This window comes from Strongylocentrotus purpuratus, unplaced genomic scaffold, assembly GCF_000002235.5.
Source record: "Strongylocentrotus purpuratus isolate Spur 01 unplaced genomic scaffold, Spur_5.0 spur5_scaffold_3, whole genome shotgun sequence".
Lineage (NCBI taxonomy): Eukaryota > Metazoa > Echinodermata > Echinoidea > Camarodonta > Strongylocentrotidae > Strongylocentrotus > Strongylocentrotus purpuratus.
The window spans coordinates 17,306,652-17,331,641 of record NW_022145609.1 but is presented as its reverse complement, the minus strand read 5'-3'; the positions used below and the strand labels follow the sequence as shown (position 1 = coordinate 17,331,641).

At 36.1% G+C, this 24,990-nt stretch overlaps 1 protein-coding gene across 1 annotated transcript; it reads left to right on the top strand.

Moving 5' to 3' along the window:
* The first annotated feature begins 3,208 nt into the window (after nt 1-3,208).
* On the top strand, nt 3,209-22,878 carry LOC100889966 (methylcrotonoyl-CoA carboxylase beta chain, mitochondrial). The gene is made up of 10 exons (XM_030995784.1): nt 3,209-3,783; nt 4,464-4,642; nt 4,992-5,072; nt 6,517-6,695; nt 8,207-8,396; nt 20,025-20,116; nt 20,588-20,861; nt 21,622-21,717; nt 22,168-22,290; nt 22,792-22,878. The coding sequence occupies exons 1-10, from the start codon at nt 3,336-3,338 to the stop codon at nt 22,876-22,878; spliced, it is 1,749 nt and encodes a 582-aa protein (XP_030851644.1). The 5' UTR covers nt 3,209-3,335.
* Nucleotides 22,879-24,990: the final 2,112 nt, after the last annotated feature.

Below are 24,990 nucleotides of genomic sequence, written 5' to 3'. Positions count from 1 at the left end.
TTTTTCTCTGAATATATACAATAAATTGTAAATAACATAATTTTGTTTAGCAGTTATGAACAGGGACTTTATATATTTGTATTTGGCTTTTCCATTCTATTCCACCTGCAGCATGTTAGAATAGTGTACAGACCTTACTTGATGTTTGTTCATTTGTTTTTTGTACTGATAACATCGTATAAGGAATTGAAATTACATAGCAACTGCATTGTTTCTGTTAGAACTGAGCGCACTCATAGACTTTTACTCTTGTGAATTTGTGTATTTCAACATTTTAGTATGCCATAATTGCTTCGCTTTGCAGGTATTCAGCGCTCTCTCGCAAATCATGTTCATGTAGAGAAGTCTAAAAAGACCAAACTATGCAGAACACAAAACAGGATCATCACTATTTACTAGAATTGTTAAAATTCTATAAATCAAAACTAAAATTAAAGCTAAAAGCAAGAGGCCAGGAAATGTATTTTCACATTTCATATGGCTAATGTATCTTAAAGTCACATTCTTATCTTCTTTCCTGATCTCGCTAACAAATACGAACCAAACGTTTTATAAGATTATTGGATTTGATTTGAAAATTTGTATACATTTGAACCTCGAGAACTATAATATTCAAAGGAATATCTGTGCATATGTTCAGAGGATAGCCACTGAAAGCTAACAAACACTGGTAATTTATTACCAATAGGCTCGTGGGAACAGTGGCGGATCCAGGGGGGCCGGGGGGCCCGGGCCCCCCCCCCCCCCCTTTAAAAAAAAATCATGTAAAATCACGTGATTTTTACCTTTTTGGGGGGTTGGGCCCCCCCTGGCGCTCAAGGGGGGGGGGGGGTGCAAATTGAAAAAATTTCGAGGACCACCCCCCCCCCCCCCCCCCCCCCCACACACACACTGAGCGACTTTTCGGCCGGCGCGATTTTCAATTTTCGGGAGCAAAAAAAAAAAAAAAATTGTGCTCACTAAAAAAAAAAAAAAAAAAAAAGAAAGTTGGGCCCCCTCCCCTAAGAAATCCTGGATCCGCGCCTGCGTGGGAAAAATGTTAACAAACGATAGCAAATATATTTAACTGTTTGGAAGTGATTTTCAATATTATTTACGAATAATAAAGCCATTAATATATAAACTTCCTATATCCATTTCGACTTTGCTCTCACGTAAGGCAAAGTAAATTTAATAATTAAAAACCCGCAAGCCTACTGTATAAGTAAAATATATAATTATTGTATCTTGATAATGAATATTTTCTTGCAAAATAAAGATGATTATAATCATATCATTTTGAGAGGAATATTATTCCTCAAGTTTTTACGCAACACTATTGATTTTTCAGCAAACGGAAGTTATCGTGATGAGAGGCGATCGGGATTGACATTTTAAAGCTTATTTAATAAATGCAATTCATCCCAATGGGACTTATCCGTTGGTGAAAAATGATTTGGCAAATATATAAACAGACAGAGTGAAAGAAAGAGGAAGACGGGAGAGGAAGAGGAATAGAGAGAGAGAGAGAGAGAGAGAGAATAAAAGAGAGAAAGAATAGGAGAAAGAATAGGAAAGATAGAGAGAGGGGAGAGACAGTGAGAGAGAGAGAGAGAGAGAGAGAGAGAGAGAGAGAGAATAGAAGAGAGAAAGAATAGGAGAAAGAATAGGAAAGATAGAGAGAGGGAGAGATAGTGAGAGAGAGAGAGAGAGAGAGAGAGAGAGAGAGGGGAGAGACAGTGAGAGAGAGAGAGAGAGAGAAAGAGATTACGATATACAATGTCATATATGTGCATCCGGGTAAAGAAGATTATAGAGACCATCCAGGCCCCCGTTTGATGCTTTCCAGGCAGGGGATCGATGAATTTCGATGTTTTGAAACCTTTCGCTACCCAATCGAAATGGGTGGGGACCATGGGCGTAAATCTGTCATTGATACCTATTGTTCAGGGGGGGTGATCTATTCATTCATTCCCCCCCCCCTGAACAATAGGTATTACGTAAGGATTTATGCCCATGGTGGGGACTAGTGGTGATCGGGGCCCATGTTCCCACCCCTGTCCCCAAAGGAGAATCACGGAAGAACAAGTTACGGGCTGATGGCCTTTTAGTTTTTCTTGTCAGAAAAAAAGAATGTATAACCTAAAAGGGATACCAGAAACCTATTGAACTCTTTCTTTCCTAATGATAATGTAGTTACCAAAACGATATCCCAAAGGCTATTTGCATTTTAATAAAAGGTTATCATTCAATCATTTATTTCTCACAAAATGTAATAACGTGTCCTCTTGATCCATTCAGTTTTGCTCCTTTTACGCTACAAATTATTCTTTGTAAATGAAATCATGGTAATTAAATATACATGTATTATAATATTGTTCGGTAATAACAAGAAAGGGGATGTTGAATTAATTGGGCTTTAATCCCTGAATCCTTATTTATATTTCTTTTGCCAATTAAAGTTATCATTATCTGGATTACCCCTGATTGTATGAAGAACTTAATATTTACTATAATATTCCAACATTTGTAAATACTTATTGACATTTATCACATTTGCTACCTAATCTGTAAACTACGTACTATGCTGATTTTTAAATGGGTTGTATATTTGTATATTTTTAGTGGGTTGTATACTTTTACGTTTCCTGCCCTGCGTGGACCGTTAATCAAGTCCTGTGTTTTTCTTATTATGCTCTCCTTTTCCGTGTATGCCTTTGTCATAATGTCTCTGTTCCTTTATTGCTGAAGAATTAATAATGTGATATACCAACACAAACTATGTCATGTTTTGTTCAAAGAATTTCTTTGTACGAGATGGGAGGGGGGAGGAGGGGGTAACAAAAGGAGTGATATAATTCAATTTAATTCAATTTAATAAAGGTTTATTCGAACATCTTTCTCAGTACAAAGACTGAATAATACATGTTTTACAAAGATTAAAATACATTATAAATTCATATTGCACTGGTTGATAAATCATATTAAAATATATACAAAATTACATAAAATACTTTAAACTGATGAAATTACAGGTAATGATATGAATTTTCCACTCGATAATGATAACATAGAAACAAAAATAGCAACAACAATAACAGCAACTGTAGCAGAAGCAAAAACAACAACAACAACAACAACAACAACAACACCAACTACAAAAATAACAAAAAGCGTAGCCGCTTCTATATTTCATTTTTATTTTGTCCATTTAATTCTACCATTTGACTGAAAAAGAGGGAGGAGGATCACTCAAAGTCAAAACAGAGAAGAAGACGGTTTGCATAATTATTGATCTTTTAATATTGTGATCGGGATATATAACCAATGCTTTGCTTTAAAATAGCGTATTCATCATGACTACTTTCATGCAAATGCTGTGCAAGATTCGATCTCCAAGACTAAACGTCTTCCGTCCTTGCTCGTCCTCGAAGTTCCAGAAAACACCAACCGCGCCATGGCAATGTACACGGTTCCGCACTTGCTCCAGTGCGGCATCAAAATCTTCAGAAACACCATTCGTTCCCTTGGAAGGAGATGTTGATACAGGACATGTGGATTTCCAGACTAATTTTGTACACAATTATCAGTTAAATGAACAACTTCAGGAAATTCTAGGCATTGTGCATGCTGGAGGTGGAGAAAAATCTATGAAAAAACACACAGAGTTGAACAAGAAAATATTTGTGAGAGACAGATTAAGACTTCTTTTGGATGACTACGATAATGAATTCCTTGAACTCTCTTCTTTAGCTGGGTGGGATATGGAGTACGGGAGAATTCCAGCTGCAAGCAACGTTTGTGGTAATATCTCTACTGTTTATTGTCACTCACTCACTGATTTAACCCTTTTTAAGCTTGCACTTTAAGTTTTTTTTGAGATATCTGTTAAGTATAGATCTAGTCGAGACATTAAAATGCTCTTCTTCTTGCACTGAACACTCAACACTTGACAAGCATAAGATATGACAATACAATAGTATGCCAATGGCGGTCTGTTTTTATTAAAAACAATTTTATTTTTTATGTTAGATAAAGGATATTAATTGCCATGAATATTAAATGGCATAGAGAAAATCGAACTTGGGACAAGTCGTAGGTTAATGACTGCAAAGCTAGCTGCGCTCGCATAGACCTCTAGAATCTAGAGATATCTGCGCAAGCACCAATAGTAAGTTTTAGTTCTGCGCAAGTTGACTTTTGTTATGACAGTTAACATTGTTTCCCTAGCATTTAAGATAAATTGTTTTCATATACGACCCCAACCTGTTCATACAGGTGTATGAATGGAAAATGAAACTAGGAGTTATAGATCTAGATTTGCAGCCTATTAAATTGCAGTTGTATTTCAATTTGGGGGTTTTAATTTTTTTAATATTTGACTTGATAAGAGGATGGAGAACAATTGAGAAATGACTAACATTATGTTTATCTTGAATATTTGTAGATCTACATTATTTGTACGACTTTATCAAAATTTGCAGGTATTGGGAAAGTGAGGGGTACATGGTGTTCGGTGTCTGCATCAGATGCCACCATCAAGGGAGGAACAAGCTATCCTATCACGGTCAAGAAGCAGCTCAGAATGCAGGAGATTTGTCAGCAGAATTCCCTTCCTGCGATCTACATCATCGACAGTGGCGGAGCATTTTTACCGTTGCAGGTGACTTGTGCCGATCAAAAAGAGCAAATAATTTGTAACATTTTTGTCCACTCTTTATTGAACACCATGAATTTTTAATATGTGTAAATTAGCAACAGATGATAACATTGGAAAACCACTCCTTTACTATTTACGTCTTTGTCCGTTTCCTAAATTTGACATGTATTTCATATTCAGATTCTATACATTTTTGTTTTAGAAAGTGTCCAATAAAAATTATTAAAATACAGTTTGCCAATGTGAAAATCCCTTTCCTAAATAACTTGCTCTTTTGATAAATCAGCTAACACTACTTTTGAATTCCTGAATAGATTGTTTGGATGTCTCTTTGCTTTATCCTTCCTTCCAGTCTGAAATTTTTCCAGATAAGAATCACGGTGGCAGGGTCTTCTACAATGAAGCAATCCTCTCAGCTCAAGGAATATCCCAGGTATGTTCTCATCAAACAAGATACTTAAATTTGTTCTATTTTGTATTAATTACATTATTTGTATGTTATTTATTTACTGGTATGTATTTTATAAGTACATGTATTTATTTACCGGTATTTATTTATTTATTTTTTTAATATTTTTTATACCGTATAATTTTTTTTTTTTTTTTTTTTTTTTTTTTTTTTGGGGGGGGGGCAATCCAATGAAAGAAAGACATTGTATTCTCTGACATTTTTGTGTATTAACCCAAACATACTCTTTTTTAGGGGCTGGGGGCAGTCCAATGAAAGAAAGTTAAGTGGAAAGACATTGTACTGTTCAGTAATTCTCTGACATTTCTGTGCATTTACTCAAACAGACTTAAAAAAAACAAGGAACGACAGAGCCTGAACTTCTGTTTTACATTTAGAATTACCGTATATAATAATATGAAAATGCATAAATCAGCTACTTTCAGTTTCATTAGAAATATCAGTTACAGTATTATCTTTTATTATCGATAGGTAAGAACTTTAAGGCACACAGATACATTTCATGATGATGTGAAAATGCTTGATTATTGAGGATCTCCTCATACTTTCTGTGCTAAATCTTAGAATACAAGTACTGTAGATCTTCTGTCATGTGTACATGTACATGTTCCAATATTTATGCTAACACTACTTCTAAGTTTCTGACATTGGAGCGAACATGTATATGCGTCGCACATTTCAGTTGGTTTTTTAAACAAAAAGATGCGTTTGACCGATCTATATTTGTATTTTCCCTACCAGGAGTTGAATTATTTGGATCAGGCATGCACTACTACATGTAGTAATTTAGACAATGCTGCATGACAGCCCCAGATATCTAGGTCCCGAGAAGAAAAATGGTGATTATTGATTGAACTGGACCCTGTCTAATAGACAGTGATAGTGATATATCATATACATGAGAGATAAGAGACTGCAAACTTGTGACTGAATGGAGGACTTGCGATTGATTATAATCAATTGCAACTCAAGACAGAGCCCAGATGCATTTATTTGTTATGATAATATAGAGAGACACACCATACTCTAGCTATAATGCCGTAACTTTCTGTTTCCGTTTCCCTTTCCAGATTGCAATAGTGTGTGGTTCTTGCACCGCTGGTGGAGCATATGTACCCACCATGGCAGATGAGGCCATCATTATGCACAAGATCGGTACCATCTTCCTGGTTATGAACCCCACTAAAGACACACTATAATCTAGCTATAATGCCATTACTTTCTGTTTCCCTTTCCAGATTGCAATAGTGTGTGGTTCTTGCACCGCTGGTGGTGCATATATGTACCGACCATGGCAGATGAGGCCATCATCATGCACAAGATCGGTACCATCTTCCTGGTTATGAACCCAACCAGGGACACACTATACTCTAGCTGTAATGCCGTAACTTTCCTTTTCCCTTTCCAGATTGCAATAGTGTGTGGTTCCTGCACCGCTGGTGGTGCATATGTACCCACCATGGCAGATGAGGCCATCATCATGCACAAGATCGGTACCATCTTCCTGGCTGGACCACCATTGGTCCATGCAGCAACGGGTGAGAGGGTGTCGGCCGAGGATCTCGGTGGAGCAACGTTACACTGCAGGTAATTAGTATGATATGACTCACAATTTTTTTAGAGAGAGCCAGAAAGTTGTGAACTCTGTGTAAAATTACAAGGCCCGTATTGTACTAGAAGTCAAACCTAGTGCTAGGTTATGGCATTTGTCCAAAATCAGGTTTAACAAGTGATGATAGCCTGAGGTCTAAGTTTCCCTTTTGTATAACCATGATTTTAGACCTAGAGTCAGGTTTAACCGAATTATTAGAATATGGACCAATGAGGACAAACCTACAGTATGTATAGTTTTGCTAAGGCCCTCAAACCTTTAGCCAGATTTCTGTGAATTTAGTAGATAAAATGACAATTTTATGTTGCAGTGTAATTTTTGTCCCCATGTGGAATATCAAAGAAATAAGAGAGGTAAAATAGCTTATGTCGCTGGCCTAGGCACATAAATCCCCTCTTACGATTGCCATGTATAAAACGAAAGGGTAGCTCAGGTTCAACAAATCAATCTCTATGATATTGTTGCACGGGTCACTAACAAGCAGATGGCCTCAAAAAGACATTCCTGTCAGATTCATTCCCAAAATTTACCAGGAGATGTTTCACAAAGACCATGATCGACCAAAGTTGGACTTGAACTATGGCAGACCATTCATGCCAGTAGTTGCTCTCACAATTGGTCTCTCAATGCTCGTCACAACTCTACAGAATTTACATTTTTTTCCTTCATTAATGAATTATAAAAAAATGTAAATTATGTAGATATATACGTCTCTTGACCAATGCCAACAAATGGTGAAAGCAAGCAGTGGCATGAATGGCCTGGCATAGTTCAAGTCAAACGTAAGTCGATCTTAGTCTTTGTGAAACACTCCCTGAAAGCATGGATGGAATTTCAACCTATCTGGCACATGTATCTTGTAATAAAAGTGGAGAAATACCAGGACATAATTTTTTTAATCCACTTAATAATAATAATAATAATAATAATAGTACATTTATAAAGCGCAGAAACTATCCAACATTAGGTATATATTCTACTGCGCTACAAGAGCTCCTGATATGCTTAGATTTACGGTACAGTTAATTAAAAAGAAGTGTTTTCAGTTTTGACTTAAAGACGTTTACAGATGGTGATTTCCTGACTTCAAATGGCAAGTTATTCCAGAGTTTTGGGGCTGCACAAGCAAATGCTCGATCACCTAGCGTTATTTTTGTTTTGATAGATGGGATCTGTAGCAACAAAGTATCTCGGGAACTGCGCAAGTTGCGATTGTGTTGATTAGGTTTGAAATTCAACAGTTCTTTGATATAGGTGGGAGCTTGACCAAGAAGTGCTTTATATACAATCAGCAAGATTTTGAATGTTATTCTCTGGCGTACTGGTAACCAATGTAGATTTCTCAAAATTGGGGTGATCCAATTGACTTGCTACCATAACTAGACATAAACTTTAAGTTTAAACCCTAAACCCCATTAAGCTGTCGGCAGAAATTATTGTATTTCTTTCTTTTTCCACCCTGAATATCATGGTTGTAATTGATCAGAGTAAGCGGATGCACGGATCACTTTGCATCCACCGAGGAGGAGGGGTTCACCATGGGAAGGGACTCCATCTCTACCCTCAACGTCACCCCGCCCTCGGACCCCACCCAGTGGAATGAACCTCTCTACAGCCAAGATGAGCTGCTTGGGCTGGTCAGCAAGACAGGAGAGGTCAAAGGTCAAATGAGAAAGGTAAATCAATTTTTTTTCCAGCATATTGATTTTAGGCCCGTTTCGAGTACTAAATGTTTAATCAACTACCTGCCCGGTAAAGCCAGTAGTCAAATAATGAACTTGATAACCAAATACTCCATGACTCATTGGGAACCTGAGAACATCGCCTAAAAAGAATCTACCATAAATAGATTTGAAATAGAATTCGGTCACAATAATTCTACTTTCTAAGACATTGTCAAGGAAGTTTAAATAAATCAAATTCCCACCTTACCTTAACTTAGAAGCAAACATCTAGCTGGCTGATGAGTTTCATGAGTACCGAGCCTGCGCTTGATGATACACATGCCCTCAATCTTTAAATCCCAAATTCTGACCTCTGCAACATCGCGATCACGAGCTATACACATAAATACATGTGCGTACTAGGCGCTGATCAAAACAAGTTTGGCTCAAACCCAATGAATCAAAAAATGAACACTGTAATTGTGATAATATTGGACAAATTTTCCAATATAAATAATGAAATAAATATATATTATAGTATTTTAATTCATTTCTTCTGGAAAATTACGATCTAAACATGTATAGCAACAGTAATCGAACGAGCCTGGGCGGCCATATGTGACCCGGCACCACAAAACCAACAAAAAGTCGCAACCAGCGATTCTCCGTAATCAGCTAAAATGTCAATTTAGGTGAAAAAAATAGATTTTTGTTTTTTTGCATTTTCTGAAAGAGTGGTCTTTTCTGTACCTAGTATCAAAATTTGGAAGTCTAAAACATAGTAGAAGATGTGTTTTAAACGGTTTTTCTAGACCAGTTTTTTTCGCACAGCCTTCGGTCTCTTCCAAAATTTGATCACTTTTCCCGAGCGAAATTATTGTAGTCCGGAAATGGTCGGTCGTTGCTAACGGGTCGTGCTACGCGGGCTGTGATTGGTCCGTTATAGCAATCAGTGCGGCGCGCCATTTTGTTTGTATCCGCTTTCACATCCGAGTTCCAGATTTGCGTTTGTCTTATATTCTCCGTTAACGACTTCGAGTAGCTTGATTGTACATCACATATCCATAATTTGTTGATCAAGAGTAAGAACATTATTATATTTTATACATTTGAGAGTGACAAGTTGCGAAAAAGTCTACAACGTCGTTACAATGCCAGGTTTTGTACGTCAGCAGAGCCGTGGGATGGTACCGGGGTGCACCAACGCAGATGCCCGGGTAGCTCGGGCGGTCAACGAGCTTCCATTAATTATCATCAGGATGGCTACTGGAAATGAAAGAGCAAGTCATAGTAAAAATACTTTGAACCTCCTGTGAGAAAGAAAACAGTATGGGAATTAAGTATAAAGCAAGTTCATAATGTGGTTACAAATAATTGCCCAGATGTATACAAAACGAGATAGGTGACAAGCAGTGTTATGTAAGGGGGAACAAAAAGACTCCGGGTCCACCATGAATAGGCATTGTCTAGTGCAGGTGTCTCGGCACTATGTTGCAGTTCACTTAATCTGTCCAATTACAACTCTATACATTTACAACATAATAACTTTTGAAAGACTTAAGTCCACACATTGAAACCTCAGAAACATAATGAACAGACTATGTTTGACCATCAGGCCAAATTTCAGCCTAATCTGAAAATCTCTTCATAGTGGTTGCTATGGCCTTTTGATTCACCCTTCTATTGATTTCCCTGTGGTTTGCTTGCTCCGCATGCTTGAATAGCCCCAAACTTTAAAGCTCTCTTTCTCACAATTTAATACCAGTAACCTCCCTCACCAGCTCTTTTCACGCACTAAATTGAAAGGGTTAGAAAGCTTCAATTTGGACAAGTAATATACCATTTTAATGAGGAGAACTTCTTCTTTCATAATCAGATGAAATCAGGAAAATAATTTTTTGCGACTTTTTGGTGGTTTTGTGGTGCCGGGTCACATATTGAATTTACCCATGTATACGTATAATACGTACCGGTATACATCGGTACGTACAGTAAATTCATTGTGGAAGTTTTCGTGAATCGTAACATATTTAGACGAACAACACACGGCAAATCGGTAAAAATAATCATTTATTGTCAAATCGAAAACAGGAATCTTTTACAATTGCAAATAAAACAAGTTAAAGACGGAAATATGAATGTAAGTACTTCTTTTCTTCACAAATAGTTATGTTTAGCAGGTTTTATGCGAAATTAGTGCTGGGCCAAAGCAGTGTTTTCCATCAGAATGGTGGACGGAAATCCCCTGTGCCCAGCGCCGCCCACCGTAGCTATAACGCTGCACCTGTATTACTGACTAGTCGATTAATCGTCCCCAAAAATCACTGTGTAGACGACTACCAAAAAGGGGCTTTCAAAACAGGCCTTATTGATTTACTGGTACCGTAGGTCTAATATGAAAGGTTTAGATCTTATGTGATAATGTGAGTTCTTGGTGACATCTTTTTTAGATTAATTTTCATCTACTATCATAGCATCTCCACACCTTTGATCTCATTGTTTGCTACTGATAACACCTCTATCAATGGATCATATCAAGAACATATTCTCATATACTAGATCACCTTTTCTAAAAAGTGTGTCGCACTAGGAGGTCAATGATAATGGGAATAAAAACGGTAATAGAAAAGGAGCCTTTAATATTGTGCTTCAATGATTAAAGTAATTACTACAATTTCAAGGTCAATGTACATTTCAGAAGGTCACGTGTCTTCAGAACATTATGAGTGTGAAGCCTTTTATAGTTTTTTATTTAAAAAAAAAATCTTACATGCTATCCATGTTAACTGAATATAGCTGACATTTCGCTGCAACATTAGAGGAGTTGCCATCTAATGTCTGAAGAGATTTAAAGGAGTCAAACTATTGCGTTACCTATCAATTTCATTCTACTATCATACTGTTTCCATATAATATTTCTATTACTATGAGACTTTGTTTTGGAGTTGTAATGAGAAGTTGAGAAATGACCAAAAGAGTCGTGTTTTAAGCAAACATTATAATAGACCTTGCTATCATTATGATAGTCCATGATCTTGGTGGTACTGAAAGGGTGACTTTTTAACCCTCATATCACTAAACAGAGCCAGAGGAATCTCAAGTGTCACCTTCTTATGCCATCGAGCTGTCATTGTAAAGAGAATAGATTTCACCTTGCTGTGATTTTAAAGTGTACCAATTGCCAAGAAATATTTTATTCTGTATGTATTAGGGGTTCAACATTAGTCAAAATGTGACCCTGCACCACAAAAGCAACATACTGTAAGGTCGCCAGAAATGGCTTGAAAGTTCAGGTCTTATTCTGAAAGAGTAAACCCTCAGCTTTAAAATGATGTAACGGTATAGCACAAAAGGGAGGAGAATGCCCTGTTACAGAGAATATTACTTTAGAAAAAAGGAGTTTCAAAGCAATCTAACTCCTCAAGTATTGTGCAAGGTGACAAAGGGGAGATTAGACCTCTATAGAAATTCATATAAAGGGATTATCTGATTGTCCTGAAAGTTGGCTCACCAATTATGCATATGGCACTGGTTTTTTTAACATATACCAAATGTGTCCACAATAGGGTCTGAAATGAAATCATGTTTACTCACTTCAAACATGTATTTTTAGGATCAGGACTATTCATATTTTTGAGAAATGCGAATTTTGGACCTTAATCTATCTCCTTATTTATTCACTAGATATGAATACTTTGAGTTTTTACAATTTTATTGTGAACTATAGCATATCTAATAACTGTGATATAAAACTCATTTGCTATTAACTTCACCAACAAATATGTTGGTCTTTAAGAATATGATTCAGAGATTATTTATGCAAATTTTTGAGTTTCTATCTTAAAAAATACAGATTTTGTGTCCCTTGAAAGTAAAAAATAGCTCCAAATTAGGGTTTTGACAATAAAATGTTTTTATTTCAATAGGTAAAATGCTTTTTTCTTAGGTCAAACTTATTTTATTATAACAACTGATGATACAAGTTAAATACAGCCAAAAAAATTGGGGAACCAGTGCATTGCCTAATAATTTCCATATGTCACACCACTGGTGTTTCGGACGTTACACACTGTTAACATCATAACTTTATTCAAGTTAATTGCTTTTCTTTAGGTATTATTGACCTACATGTAAGTTACATTAATTGTTTGCAGAAAAATATTTCTTTAACATTTATTGAAAAACTTGTGCAGTTTTAATTAGTTTTTCACATATACCTAGTTTGTCTTCATCGAATACTCAATTTATGTAAGGTATACTGTTCATTTCAGGAACGTGTAGTTAAAAATGCTTATGTGATCTAACAAAGTGAAATATGGAGCTAATAGCAATAGTAGTCATCACAACTCCTAGAAAATTCACTTACAAACATACTCTCTTTTGCAGGTTATGAACAACAGTGTACAATATATGCTATAGTTTGTTTCGGATGTTACAAGATGTGAACATTTCAATCAGATCATCAATTTCTTCAAACTTTACAACATAGATGTTTAATCGGCTTGCTTTGTACTTTGCCTTAAACTAGATTCATGTAGTGTGTCATTCAATAATATCATTATCACATACATGTACAGTGTGTACAGTGTAAGCAAAACATTACAAAAATACTTTTAACAAATAAAAGTATACAAAAGTAACCCCAGCCATTTAAGTAATAAGAAATATGGGAATCCTAATTCATTGTACATCCCGATATTTTTGCATAAATTTGAGGAAGTTACTGTATCTTTAGGATCATGAAATGATCATTAACATGTACATTTTGTTATGAGGGTCAAGCATTTGAAAATTATTTGTACAATAAGGCTAGTACATTTGAGGGTAATTCATCCAATGAAAGGAAAAAATTATGAATTAATTAATTTTGAAGAGGCTACACCTTATTTTCATGTTCATGCTTAAATTACCCCCACAAATTGGCATTTTCTTGTCATTTGGAAATTTGGCAGATATACAGCTATGTCAACATTATGTTGTACAAGTTTCTATAATAGGTATCAGATACTGATTACTGATTATTGTTTTATAATGGAAGCCTTTGTGCTCATCAATTGTACATATACATGTATGCAACCGATGAGTGTGTCATGTAGTGTGCAAGCCAATTTCATAAAATTGCTTGATAAATTGTTATCATTATTAAGCGTAAATGCCAATTCCAGTTTTGGATAATGGCAGTAGAAATCCTTTCTACATAGATTAGTTACATGTACTGAGTGCCCTTTTTAAAATGTATTTTCAGCTGAAAATACATATTTCTCATAAATTTTTAGAAATACATTTTAATTTGCTTGATTTTATCAACTTCATATACCTGTATCATATCCATGTCATGACCATGCACACTGGGTATTGCTTAAGTGGGTGATTTTGATTTTTGTAACCTACCAGATAGTGTAAATTGACCATACAATCTTTGGTTATATGACATCATTTGGAACAACCTCTATAAAAATGAAAACCTCATGATTTGCAAACACACACTAATGTAAATAGCAAAAGGAGAGGTTGAACAAATGAAATTTGCTATTCTCACATCTATCATTGCCCCTCATTTGAACTAGTTAAAGTATGAAAATGTCTGTTAACAGTTTAATGTAACGTCCGAAACGTGCTAACAGCATACCAGAAAGTGCTGTTAAAGTGGCTGAATATTTGTCATGAGTCACTTTTGTTGAGATTTTTTCTGATAAATTACAATTAAGGATATACTGAAGCAACCAGCTATGCCTTGCATCACAAAGTGTGGCTTCAATATTTTATGTTTTATAAGTCAATTTTGCAGAAAATTTAGATATTTTACGGATTATTTGATTTTTGGCATCATATTTCTACACATTTTTATATTTAAATCTGAATAAAATCATCAAAATAGTGTTTTTAACAGGAGTGTCCATTGTGAAATGGTAATTTGCAGATATGATCGAAAATTAGGTGAAATTTGTCGACTTTGTGTTAACAATAAAATTGTGTAACATCCGAAACACCATTCTTGTGATTAAAAAAAATTAATGGATTTGAAAGAACTGATTTGTGTTTTGACTTGTGTTAGGACTTATAATAACTTATTTCATTATGATTTATTCACTCTATGGATTACTATCATTTTATTGGTATTTTTTGTTTCGGACGTTACATTTGTTTCGGACGTTACAACTGTTAACGGAAATTGGTTTTAACTATAAAATAGTATTGTAGTAATGTATTGCAAGTTTAGTTTTGGTGGGTAGCTGCCATGAGATGTTAACAAAATGTTATGATAGATATATCCTGCTGTTCATATATTTTCTGCTACTTCAAATTGAAAATTGTTTCGGACGTTACAAAACTGTTTACGGAAAATGAGACGACTTTTTCAAATTTTGAGCATATTTCTAATATAAGCGCTACTATAGTTAAATTATATTTTCTTTTAATATAATCACTTGGGGCAACTAATAAACTCACTCAAACCATATACAATCTCATTAATTTGTTGTTCTAGTGGGTTAAATGAGGGTCTACATTGTTTACGGACAATGTAACGTCCGAAACGCCATTTTCAATTGTACTTTTCCATTGAAATAGGGGAGTTGATTCAGATTACTGTTAAGTTTCTTTAAGATCCACTCATGCTCATTAATCATCAATAGAAAAAAAAAATATTGTTTGTGGCTATATATTTTTTACAGCTCCGACAAAAATGGCATGTCAATTTTGTTACAAAATTCCGTAAACAATTTGCTGTTCAGGGATACCTCATGAGCATAAAGCAACGATGAAAATTTTTCGTTAAGCTATGGGAGGTTAACCTAGGTCCATGCTACAAGAAAAAGTTGTTACTGATTTCTAATTCTTTATCTTTGGAAAGTTTCAGGCTCTCAAAGGGCCATTTAGGTATTTGGTCATAGTTAAAAAAACCAGTGCCATATCCTGTATAAAAAAACTCAAAATCAGACAAACATAGGCCTACACAACACTTTTACAAAAATTCCTCTTTCTTGATTGTTTGGTGATTCAAAATGTTGAAAGATAGATAGCTGGAAGAAAGTAGATTTCAGGAAATGCTAACAAATAAATTTGATCAACCTGACCAAATACACCATTGTTGACACCATGCAACTTTTTGTTGATTTTCTGGTTTGGGGTTACAAATTTGAGCTTCAAATAGTATCAAAAGAGATATTGGCAGTTGAGATACACTCAAACTAGTGACAAAGAAAAGGGATTTGTGAATAGACTAGTCCCCACTTCTGTAATTGCTCGAAGTAGAATGTGGCACACAAAACCCAAGTCAGACTTGTGTTCAGTACGTCATGTTTTATTTTGTTCGTTGTTCTTATTCTTACTTTTTACCTGATAACTCCTAGAATGCTGGGTGAAATTCAGGAGTTTAAATACTGAATCATTAAACTTGAAAGAATAGAAATTGCTTTGAGACATTAATTTTTTAAGCTTATCACAATAGTGCAGAAGTGATTGAATGAGATTGAATGAAATATTCCAGTTTTTTCACAAACACCAATCGGAAATAACTCCACCAGGTCAACCCCCAGGTCAGTCCTCTGACGTGATGCGGGATCCCGCTTTGTCGGAGTAAAATCCAGAACCAGAACCAGAGAACCAGATCAAATTTCTCTTGAATCTCTAAAACTTTTGTGATCTTTGGTATTTAAGGGATTTTAAAGGAATAAACTGACTTTAGGCCATATCTGCAAGGAAAGGTGGTGATAAATGTGTGTTTCTATCCAATGAAGCATAGCTCGACACTAAGAGGAGCCTGGGACACATGTAGGTGCCTAAAATCCTGACCCCCATAATTTTGAATTTTTACATAGGGTTCATGCATACAGACTATAAAAATGTCAATCTGGACTCCCTAAACGAAGTTAGCATGGAGCTCTGAATTAAGGCCAGATCACAAATAAACCTAACTGCGACATGTTTTACTGGTGCCAGGTAAAAATGTCAGAGGTAAAAATGTCAGAGGAAAAAATGTCAGAGGAAAAAATGTCAGAGGTAGAAATGTCAGAGGTAAAAATGTCAGAGGTAAAATTGTCAGAGGAAAAAAATGTCAGAGGTAAAAATGTCAGAGGTAAAAATGTCAGAGGTAAAAATGTCAGAGGTAAAAATGTCAGTCGTAAAAATGTCAGAGGAAAAAATGTCAGTCGGAAAAATGTCAGAGGTACAAGCAAAAAAATTAGCAAAGTGTTTCGTACATGTCCTGAGGATAATACAATGTGGAAAATAGATTTTGAAATTTATTTTGTTGTGATCAGGCTTGCATATAATGAATGTCTAACATTTTTTGATATTTTGATTTGGTTGATGTGTTAATGTTTGTGAAACGGACCGGTTTGGCCGGTGGCAGCCTGCAACATAGCCCGTGTAACGTTCCAGAGACGAACAAAGTCCAAACGAAGAAATGAAAATTCTCGACAAAAGTCAAGTGTTAAAGTGAGTAGTGCATTTAGTACAAAATAGTTACATAATCCCGAGGAATCACGAAAAGTTACATATAAGGGCTGGGCGCCCCGAACTCTGCTAAAGCTTTAGCACCTAATGGCGGCAAAGGAAGTGGAGTAAGAATAAGAAAATCAAGAAGTCGCTCCGAAAAGTAAAAAGTCGCTCCGAAAACTAAAAACCCGCTCCAAAAAGTAAAAGACTGTCTCGATTTAGAAGCTCATCCCCATTTTAAACTCTCCGACAATTATAAATAACGATGTCATTTAAACCGAACCTCTGCAAAGCGCGCACTTCTCTAAAATGTGATGGTGCGGTTGGCATTTAAAGATAAAGTTGAGTTCTGGCCTTGCGAAGTTGCATTGTGAAAGAAACGGTGTGGAAGCAATCAGAAAAGGTTGATCATCTAGCATAAACATGTAAGTATTGGTGTGTAGTGCAAGGTTTTGGAGTCATCAAAATGATAAAATCTTTGGCTCAGTCTTGGTAAAGTAACAAGCACTGTACACAGAAAGATATTGATATGGGACTACACAAACATATTATGGCATACAAATCGGGCCTCATTTTAAAGCTGTTACTTGTCATATCTGGGATATGAAGTCATTTGAAATAGATTTTCAAGGAATAACTTTTTTCTTTGATGTTCTTCCACACTTGCATAATAAGAATGATAACAAACGCTCACATTATTGTTCACTTTTCCCCAGAACTCAACCTTCTCTTTAATTGATGTAACGTGGGCGGCTTTCTGCTTTGTATCGGAGTAACAAAGCTGCTTATTGATTTTTCCCAGACTATTTTATACCGCAATAGTAATCGACAATATTTTATTGCAACGTGCGCACTTCGGGAATGTGATGGTGCGGTTAGCACTGATAACATGGCTTTCTGCTTTGTTTCAGCATGGACCCTACTTTCAGAGTATCAAAATACCAAGCCCACAAGAAAGTGGAATTGTCGGAAATATGCATTTATTGGAAATTACATATAATAGTAGTCATTGCCACGCAGTTGAAATGTCCAACAATCTTCAAAAGTGAAGGAGAAGTGGGGGGGGGGGAAGGTTCATAGATATCTGATCCTATTTTGTGGGCTGTACTGACTTTTCTTTTTATTTAATGATTACACCATGGAGCGACAACTCAGCCTATAAAACATGGCCAAACTTCTCGATTTTAGAAATCTTTCCCCCCGGAAGTTTGCTCAGTGTACCAGTACCATTTGCTTATACAAAAGCATAATATACCGGTAAATAAATATTGAACTAGGCAGAATAATGGGACATGCATGGTTGCTACTCCGAGTTTCATGCCTTGCAAGCGATCATCAGACAAATTACTGATAGCATTCATCAAAGTACATGATTCCTCTACAACCTTGGTACAAATACGCTCAAAATAAGAGCTATACAATACATGCATATCCGTCCTCCATTTATTACCACAATTACTTTACTGGGGCCTACAGCCTTACAAGCTTGCTTTCATGTAGGTCCCATCATATTTCTCTTAGTTAAATCACAAATTCATATTGACCACTTATCTTTGTTATTATTATTTGTTATTAAAATAAAAACAATTTTGTACTTCATTTGAAATAAATGTATGTTTATGAGAAATATGAAAATAAATGAAATGAAATGAAAAATAAGACTACAATACCTGAATACAATGCAATAAGAATACTCATGAGTAATTCCAATTGTATTTTTATTAGTTAAGTCTTTAGTCTTTTAGAGGTATTTGTACCAAGGTTGTAGGATAATCATGTACTTTTAAGAATGCTATCAGTTGCCTGATGACTGCTTGCAAGGCACGAAACTCGGAGTAGAAACCATGTCCCATTAGTCTGCCTGCTCTGCCTAGGCATTGACCACTGTTCGGAAGGATATATAAAGCAAAGCATATATATAAGAGGACGGGGAGAGCAGCCGGGTCACCGTGCCCCAGAAGAAGAATACCCTCCCCCCCCCGTCTTCCTTCGGCAATAATCGGGCAAAAAGTCACAATTTTGGGCCGAAAGGTAAATAAATTTAAACTGGGAAAGTGGAAAATAAAGCAGCAGTGAAATAACGACTGCAGAATATCCCTCGCTGTTCTTTTTCGATAAGCCTAATTAAATATATAACCCGGGTGTAATTATAACAAGCTTGTCACATGCTTTTGTTTTTATTGTATACCTCTAACATTTATACCTCTGACATTTTTACCTCTGACATTTTTACCTCTGACATTTTTTCCTCTGACATTTTTACCTCTGACATTTTTTCCTCTGACATTTTTACCTCTGACATTTTTTCCTCTGACATTTTTACCTCTGACATTTTTACCTCTGACATTTTTACCTCTGACATTTTTTCCTCTGACATTTTTACACCGAGCCGTTCTACTAAATGAATTTCAAATGGTGTTTAAAAGTTGAAACAAGAAGCTGCCTGCAACAAAGGTCCTACACACGCTCACTAATCTGTTAAAAGATACACCGCCGCAGTGTACTGCGTGAACTATGAACTATGTGAATGAGCCTTTATGCCCAGTCTGACTGAAAAGGGTTATTTTATTGACAAGTTTTTCTGCTCTATGCATGGCCTTCTATGAATGAGAAGTGAGCTAACAGTAATGTTTAAAACAAACATCAAAGTAGACTTTGACCTCATTATCAAACCACTTGAATCATAAAGTTAGTGAGTTATCTATAGGCATGCTTGTTAGCTCAGATTGTTTGTACAAGCTTGAAGAAAACCCTTGACTTTGAGTTTAGCTTTGAAACTCATGTAGATTGTGTTGCATATGGAGATCTTGAAAAGGTTGTTGAAAGGATTATTACCAAGAATTAACTTGAAAGAAAACAAAATTATTATTCAATTTACTGGTATGTTTTCTAATATCAAAAAGGTTTGGAAATTTGAAAAATGTAACAATTTTTCATACCGATAGTAAAAAATTGGGAAAATTTAAATTCTGTAGATAAAGCATTAAAAGAGGTGCACTTGGTAGGTAATTAATCTTGTAGAATGTTAATTAAAAAATTAAAAAACATATTTTCAAATTTACCCTAGAGAGTACTATGTACATGTCCTTGAAAACCAGTTCTGATGTTAAATTATGTTTAAAGGTCCACCTGTCTATGATGACTGCTTTCTTGCCTCTATAAATTGTTCTTTATAGATTTTTTTTCTTTTATCTATTTCAGATCTTAGCGAGATTAGTGGATGGGAGCAGATTCCACGAGTTCAAAAAACTTTATGGACCTACTCTCATTACCGGATTTGCCTTTGTGAGGGGGTAAGTCTTCTACTCTACATATCCAATAAGGTTTTGTATCTATAAACCTGTAATATGTCTATGCAGTACTTCTCTGCAGGGCCCCCATCTTAATTACAAAGAGTTGATATCAATCGCAACTAGGTACATAAGAGACAGGAGACTGCAAACTTGCGATTGATTAGAGGACTTGCGATTGATTTGGATCAATCGCAACTCTTTGGAAGACGGGACCCTGATCTCCACATCATGAAGAAGAATTAAGAGGATTTGAAAAAGGAGATGCGGTTGCAACTTTTTGCCAACGATTCAACACACTTTTTTTCCACACTATGTCTATGTTTGAAGCATGCATGGTTTCTGAGGGGTACAATAATCCGTTTTCTCTCTCTAGAAGAACTATATGTAATTCAACAAATTCTAATGATGAACTATGAAGTCTTTTTCATACATCCGCTAAATTACAAAGTGTCTGTCTTGTCTCTCCGCTAGACACCTTGTGGGAATCACAGCAAACGACGGTGAGCTGTCCCACGATGCCGCCACCAAGGGGGCGCACTTCGCAGAGCTTTGCCAGCATCGTAACATCCCCCTCATCTTCCTGCAGTCGGTGTCCGAGGACGAGAGCTGGGCCAAGGGTGACCACGAGCTGATGGGCGAGACCATCAAGGCAAGGGCCAAAATGGCTGCTGTGGTGGCCTGCATGACGGTGCCCAAGATCACGGTCATGGTGGGAAGCAGCTATGGCTCAAGTAGCTTCGCTATGGTATGCATTATTTGGCAATAATGACTTAAAGGAAAATCCAACCATAAAGTGACTCAGTAACATTGCCTCAGATTCTAAAACAAAATCCTGGATTTAGCTCATGCTGCCATGATAATTATAAACCTTTAGGTCAGTCAGGAAACTCATGACATTTACAAGCGGATCCCCTGTCTGATTATCAAGATACCTATGATTGGAATTAGAAATTTCAGAATTTGTTTTCCTAACGGTTTTCATAACACTACAGTCTTTTGGGGGAAATTAGTATGGTAAAACCCGTCATTCAAAGATTTTTTAATTTTTTGAGGCACTTTATGATCATTTTGAAGCGCAATTTTTTTTTAGGGCTTCAATATTACATCATATCAAAGAAACTGATAACACGTAGGGCCATGCATCTCAGATTTAGCATTGTTAAACGATGCCTTTAAGAGCAACCAATTTTTAAAGTAAGCAGAGCAGAAAATTCACAGAAGTAGGCTGGTGAGAGTTTGAAGTGCCTGGATACGAATGATTTCATTTACCTGGTATAAATAAATGTATTTGAACAGTTGCATTGCAGGCAACATGATTATGTTTGCAATTTGCATTGTAACAGTTTTATGAAATAATTGACATTGAAGCACTTCATGAAAACTTGGTTTTATTACGAAAATGGCTTATTGGAGTAAGATGGCTGCAGAATTGAGATGCAGTTGCATTAATCTCATTTCTAATCATGCATTCTTTTCCCTCCCTTTTTGTTTTTGTGTATGTACAGTGCAGTAGCTCCTTTGACCCTCGCTTTGTATTCATGTGGCCGAATGCGAGAGTAGGACTCCAGCATCCAGAAGAGATGGCAACACTTGCTGCTCAGGTATGTGGCTTCAACTTTCACCGGGATAAACAGATTCTATGATGAGAATATTGTCAGAGGAGTGATGATAAAAACCCTAGAAACTTGAAAATGCCAAATTTTCAGTTGTCTCACATTTGCTCCCCAGGCAATGACTCCATGTCAATTTTCCATACTAATCAATTCTTCACTTCAACCCCGGAACTAACACTATACCTAATCCTAATCGTAACCCTATACCGGTGATGAAATAAAGCCTGTAGCAATTATCGCAAGAGCAAATTGGATCACCAGATTGGATCACCAGAAGTTTCAGAAGAATAACACTTTCATGTTTATTGCAATAAGAATGGTAATGACCTTCTTTATACCGCTTGTGTCATTAGAATTTATTACCCTATTTGACACCTATTATGGTTATCGATGATGCCCTTTAAATAATATATTTTCTTTTGTTTGTATAATTTGTAGGAGTCTGGGAAGCCTGAAGATGAAGAAAAACTAAGAGAAAAATTCCAGAAACAGTCTACTGCCGTCTTTGCCTCAAGCAGAATGTGGAACGATGGGGTCATTGCACCAGAAGATACCAGAAATGTAAGTGCATTGAAATAGCATGTTGAGAGTACCATCGATATCTCCCCAAGTATGCTTGCTTTTAAATTACACAGTTATGTACACTGAGATACAGAGAGAGAGAGGGGGGGGGGGGGGGTGGATGGAGGTGATGGCGATGGGGAAATACTGGATACAAAATTGGAAGAAGTCTTAAGTTTGGAGTTTGATTCTTTGAGACATATTCTGTACATTCTTTCTGTAAATGTGATCTGAAGTTCTGGTAACAATGAAACCTGAACTTTCACAAAAATTAAAACAAGGATGATCATGAAGTACGTAAAAAAGAAATGTGTATTAGTTTAGAGAGCATTTACTCCATAACATGAATTATATTCGACTCTTAATTTGTCTCGTTATAACACATTTTTTCCTAGTTTTTATGGTAGCTCTAAATTCCAACTAAATCAGTGCATCAATTATTATCTGGAAGTGCTTTTTATTGCAGATTGACCAAATTAATAACATTTTTTGTAACACCAGGTTTTGAGCCAATGCCTGAGCATCGTTTCCCAACAAGCTTGCAATCAGCCATTTGCCTATCAGAACAGAGCTGTGCTTCGAATGTGATCCCTCAAGGTGCAGTCATAGGACCCTCATGCTGGTGTGTATTCATGTAATGCATTCCAAAACCCTGCTAGAATGCATTGTGGTTTTACATGTAAGAAATGCTCTGTAACTTTACCCAAGTGCTAATCAAGTGCTACGTTGATATGCTTGGAATGTTTCAAAATTACTGTTTTCCTATTCATATAGAGTTCCAAAGTGCTTACCGGTACATCATATTCACTCGCCTTCATTTACTGGTTCTTAACAACAGTGCCTGCGCAAGAGGTCCATTGCGAAATCATTCAAGCAACTGGCTGGAGCAGGGCAAATTCAGTGTTTGGCGCTGGTGTGATCACCAAACCATTGTTTAGCACCGAGATGTTGAGAACCAGCAACCTTGACCACTTGGCCAGTATGAAGTCACACTTTGGTACTCTATATATGCAATTACTTAATCTCTTGAAATTATGCCTTTCTGTGTATACCTTTTCAGATTTACAAAAATGAAAAAGGCAAAGTGTGTGTGCTTCCACAAAAAAAACCTATGTATCTTATATGATCGAATGCAGCAAGTGTTTATAGTATGCTAATCCAATCACAATGTGTTTGCACCCTATCAATAAAGACATTGGTAGAGAGGAGCAATGAAGTTAAAGTGCTGTGCAGGGGCTTGATTCCAACACATCGGCAGTTCCACTCAGAGGACAAAACCACTCGACCCTTGGGCCTCTCTATCTCCAAACAACATATAATAGACATGGTGTGCACTTTAGAAATTGTGGGTTATTTTAGTTGAAAAGGAATAATTGATGGAGCTAAAATTGTATTACTGCCATTTTATTACCAAGACAGTATTAACTTATTCAGTAATTTACTTAAAGGTAATACAAAGTTTTGGTAATGGTGATGAATTTGGTTCAAATGAACATATTGGAAGCATATGCGATCCTACAATATTCAGTGATCGTCGTCGTGGTCGACATCGAGTCTAAAGTTATGAAATTGTAAATAATAAACACTTTATGTTGTATAGCTCCCTCTCAAGGTCGAGATATTAATTAAGCTATAAAACATTGTTTCTTGACAATAATCGACCGATTAGCAATTCCCGTTCGGAAATTATATATCACAACTACATATTCTGAGATTTTCATGGTCGCAGCTACCATTGAACGGCCGCAGGCGCTATTTTGAAATTCATCAAAATTTACCTGGGGAGCACCAGTGAATCTTTATATTCAATTGTTCTCGAAAGCAGAAGTGTTTTAGGGGATAAATTATCTAGTGCTTTTAATACATCCACAGGGGCATCCATTTATATCAAAATTGTAAAGAATCACTATCCATCCATTTTTCAATATTTCCCAAAACTTTGTAATACCTTTAAAGAGAAGGTTGAGTTCTTGGAAGAGGTGAAAAATAATTTGTGAGCGTTATCATTGTTATTATGCTAGTCTGGAAGAGCATCAGATAAAACATGTTCCTTGAAAAGCATGGCTCTTCAAATGCTTTCATATTCTAAATATGGCATTTAACAGTATAAAAATGGGACATATTTTTATGCCACATGTTCGTGCAGTCCCATATACATCTTTCTGTGTACAGTGTTTGTAACTTTACCAAGACTGGGCCAAATTTCTTATCATTTTGATGATTCCAGAACCTTGCAGTACACACCAATACTCATATGCTAGATTTTCTGATCGACCCCACACCGTTTCTTTCGCAATGCAATCGCATGACCAGAACTCAACTTTATCTTTAAACCTGATGCAACGGCTAAGTCCTGTTCTACAAAGGGAAATTTACACCTCGGTCTAGCATCTTTCATTCAAATCATCTGTAGATGGAGCCTCAGTATTGGAACTTAAATTCTTATTCAAATGGAGTACAGACCATATGGTTTCAGAACCAATGAGAGGACACCAGAAAATGAAGTTTAAAAAAAAAATTATTCAACATTTTACAGCATTGAATAATAGTCATGGGTCATTTTCCTCATGACCGAAACAATTTCTTTTTAATCATTTTTTAAAATCATTTTTGTCTGTACTTATGCTTTATTTTTCATGTTGAAAATGGCGATATCTCATGCAATTGACTTTGCATGTACAATTGACTTACGGTAAGTGG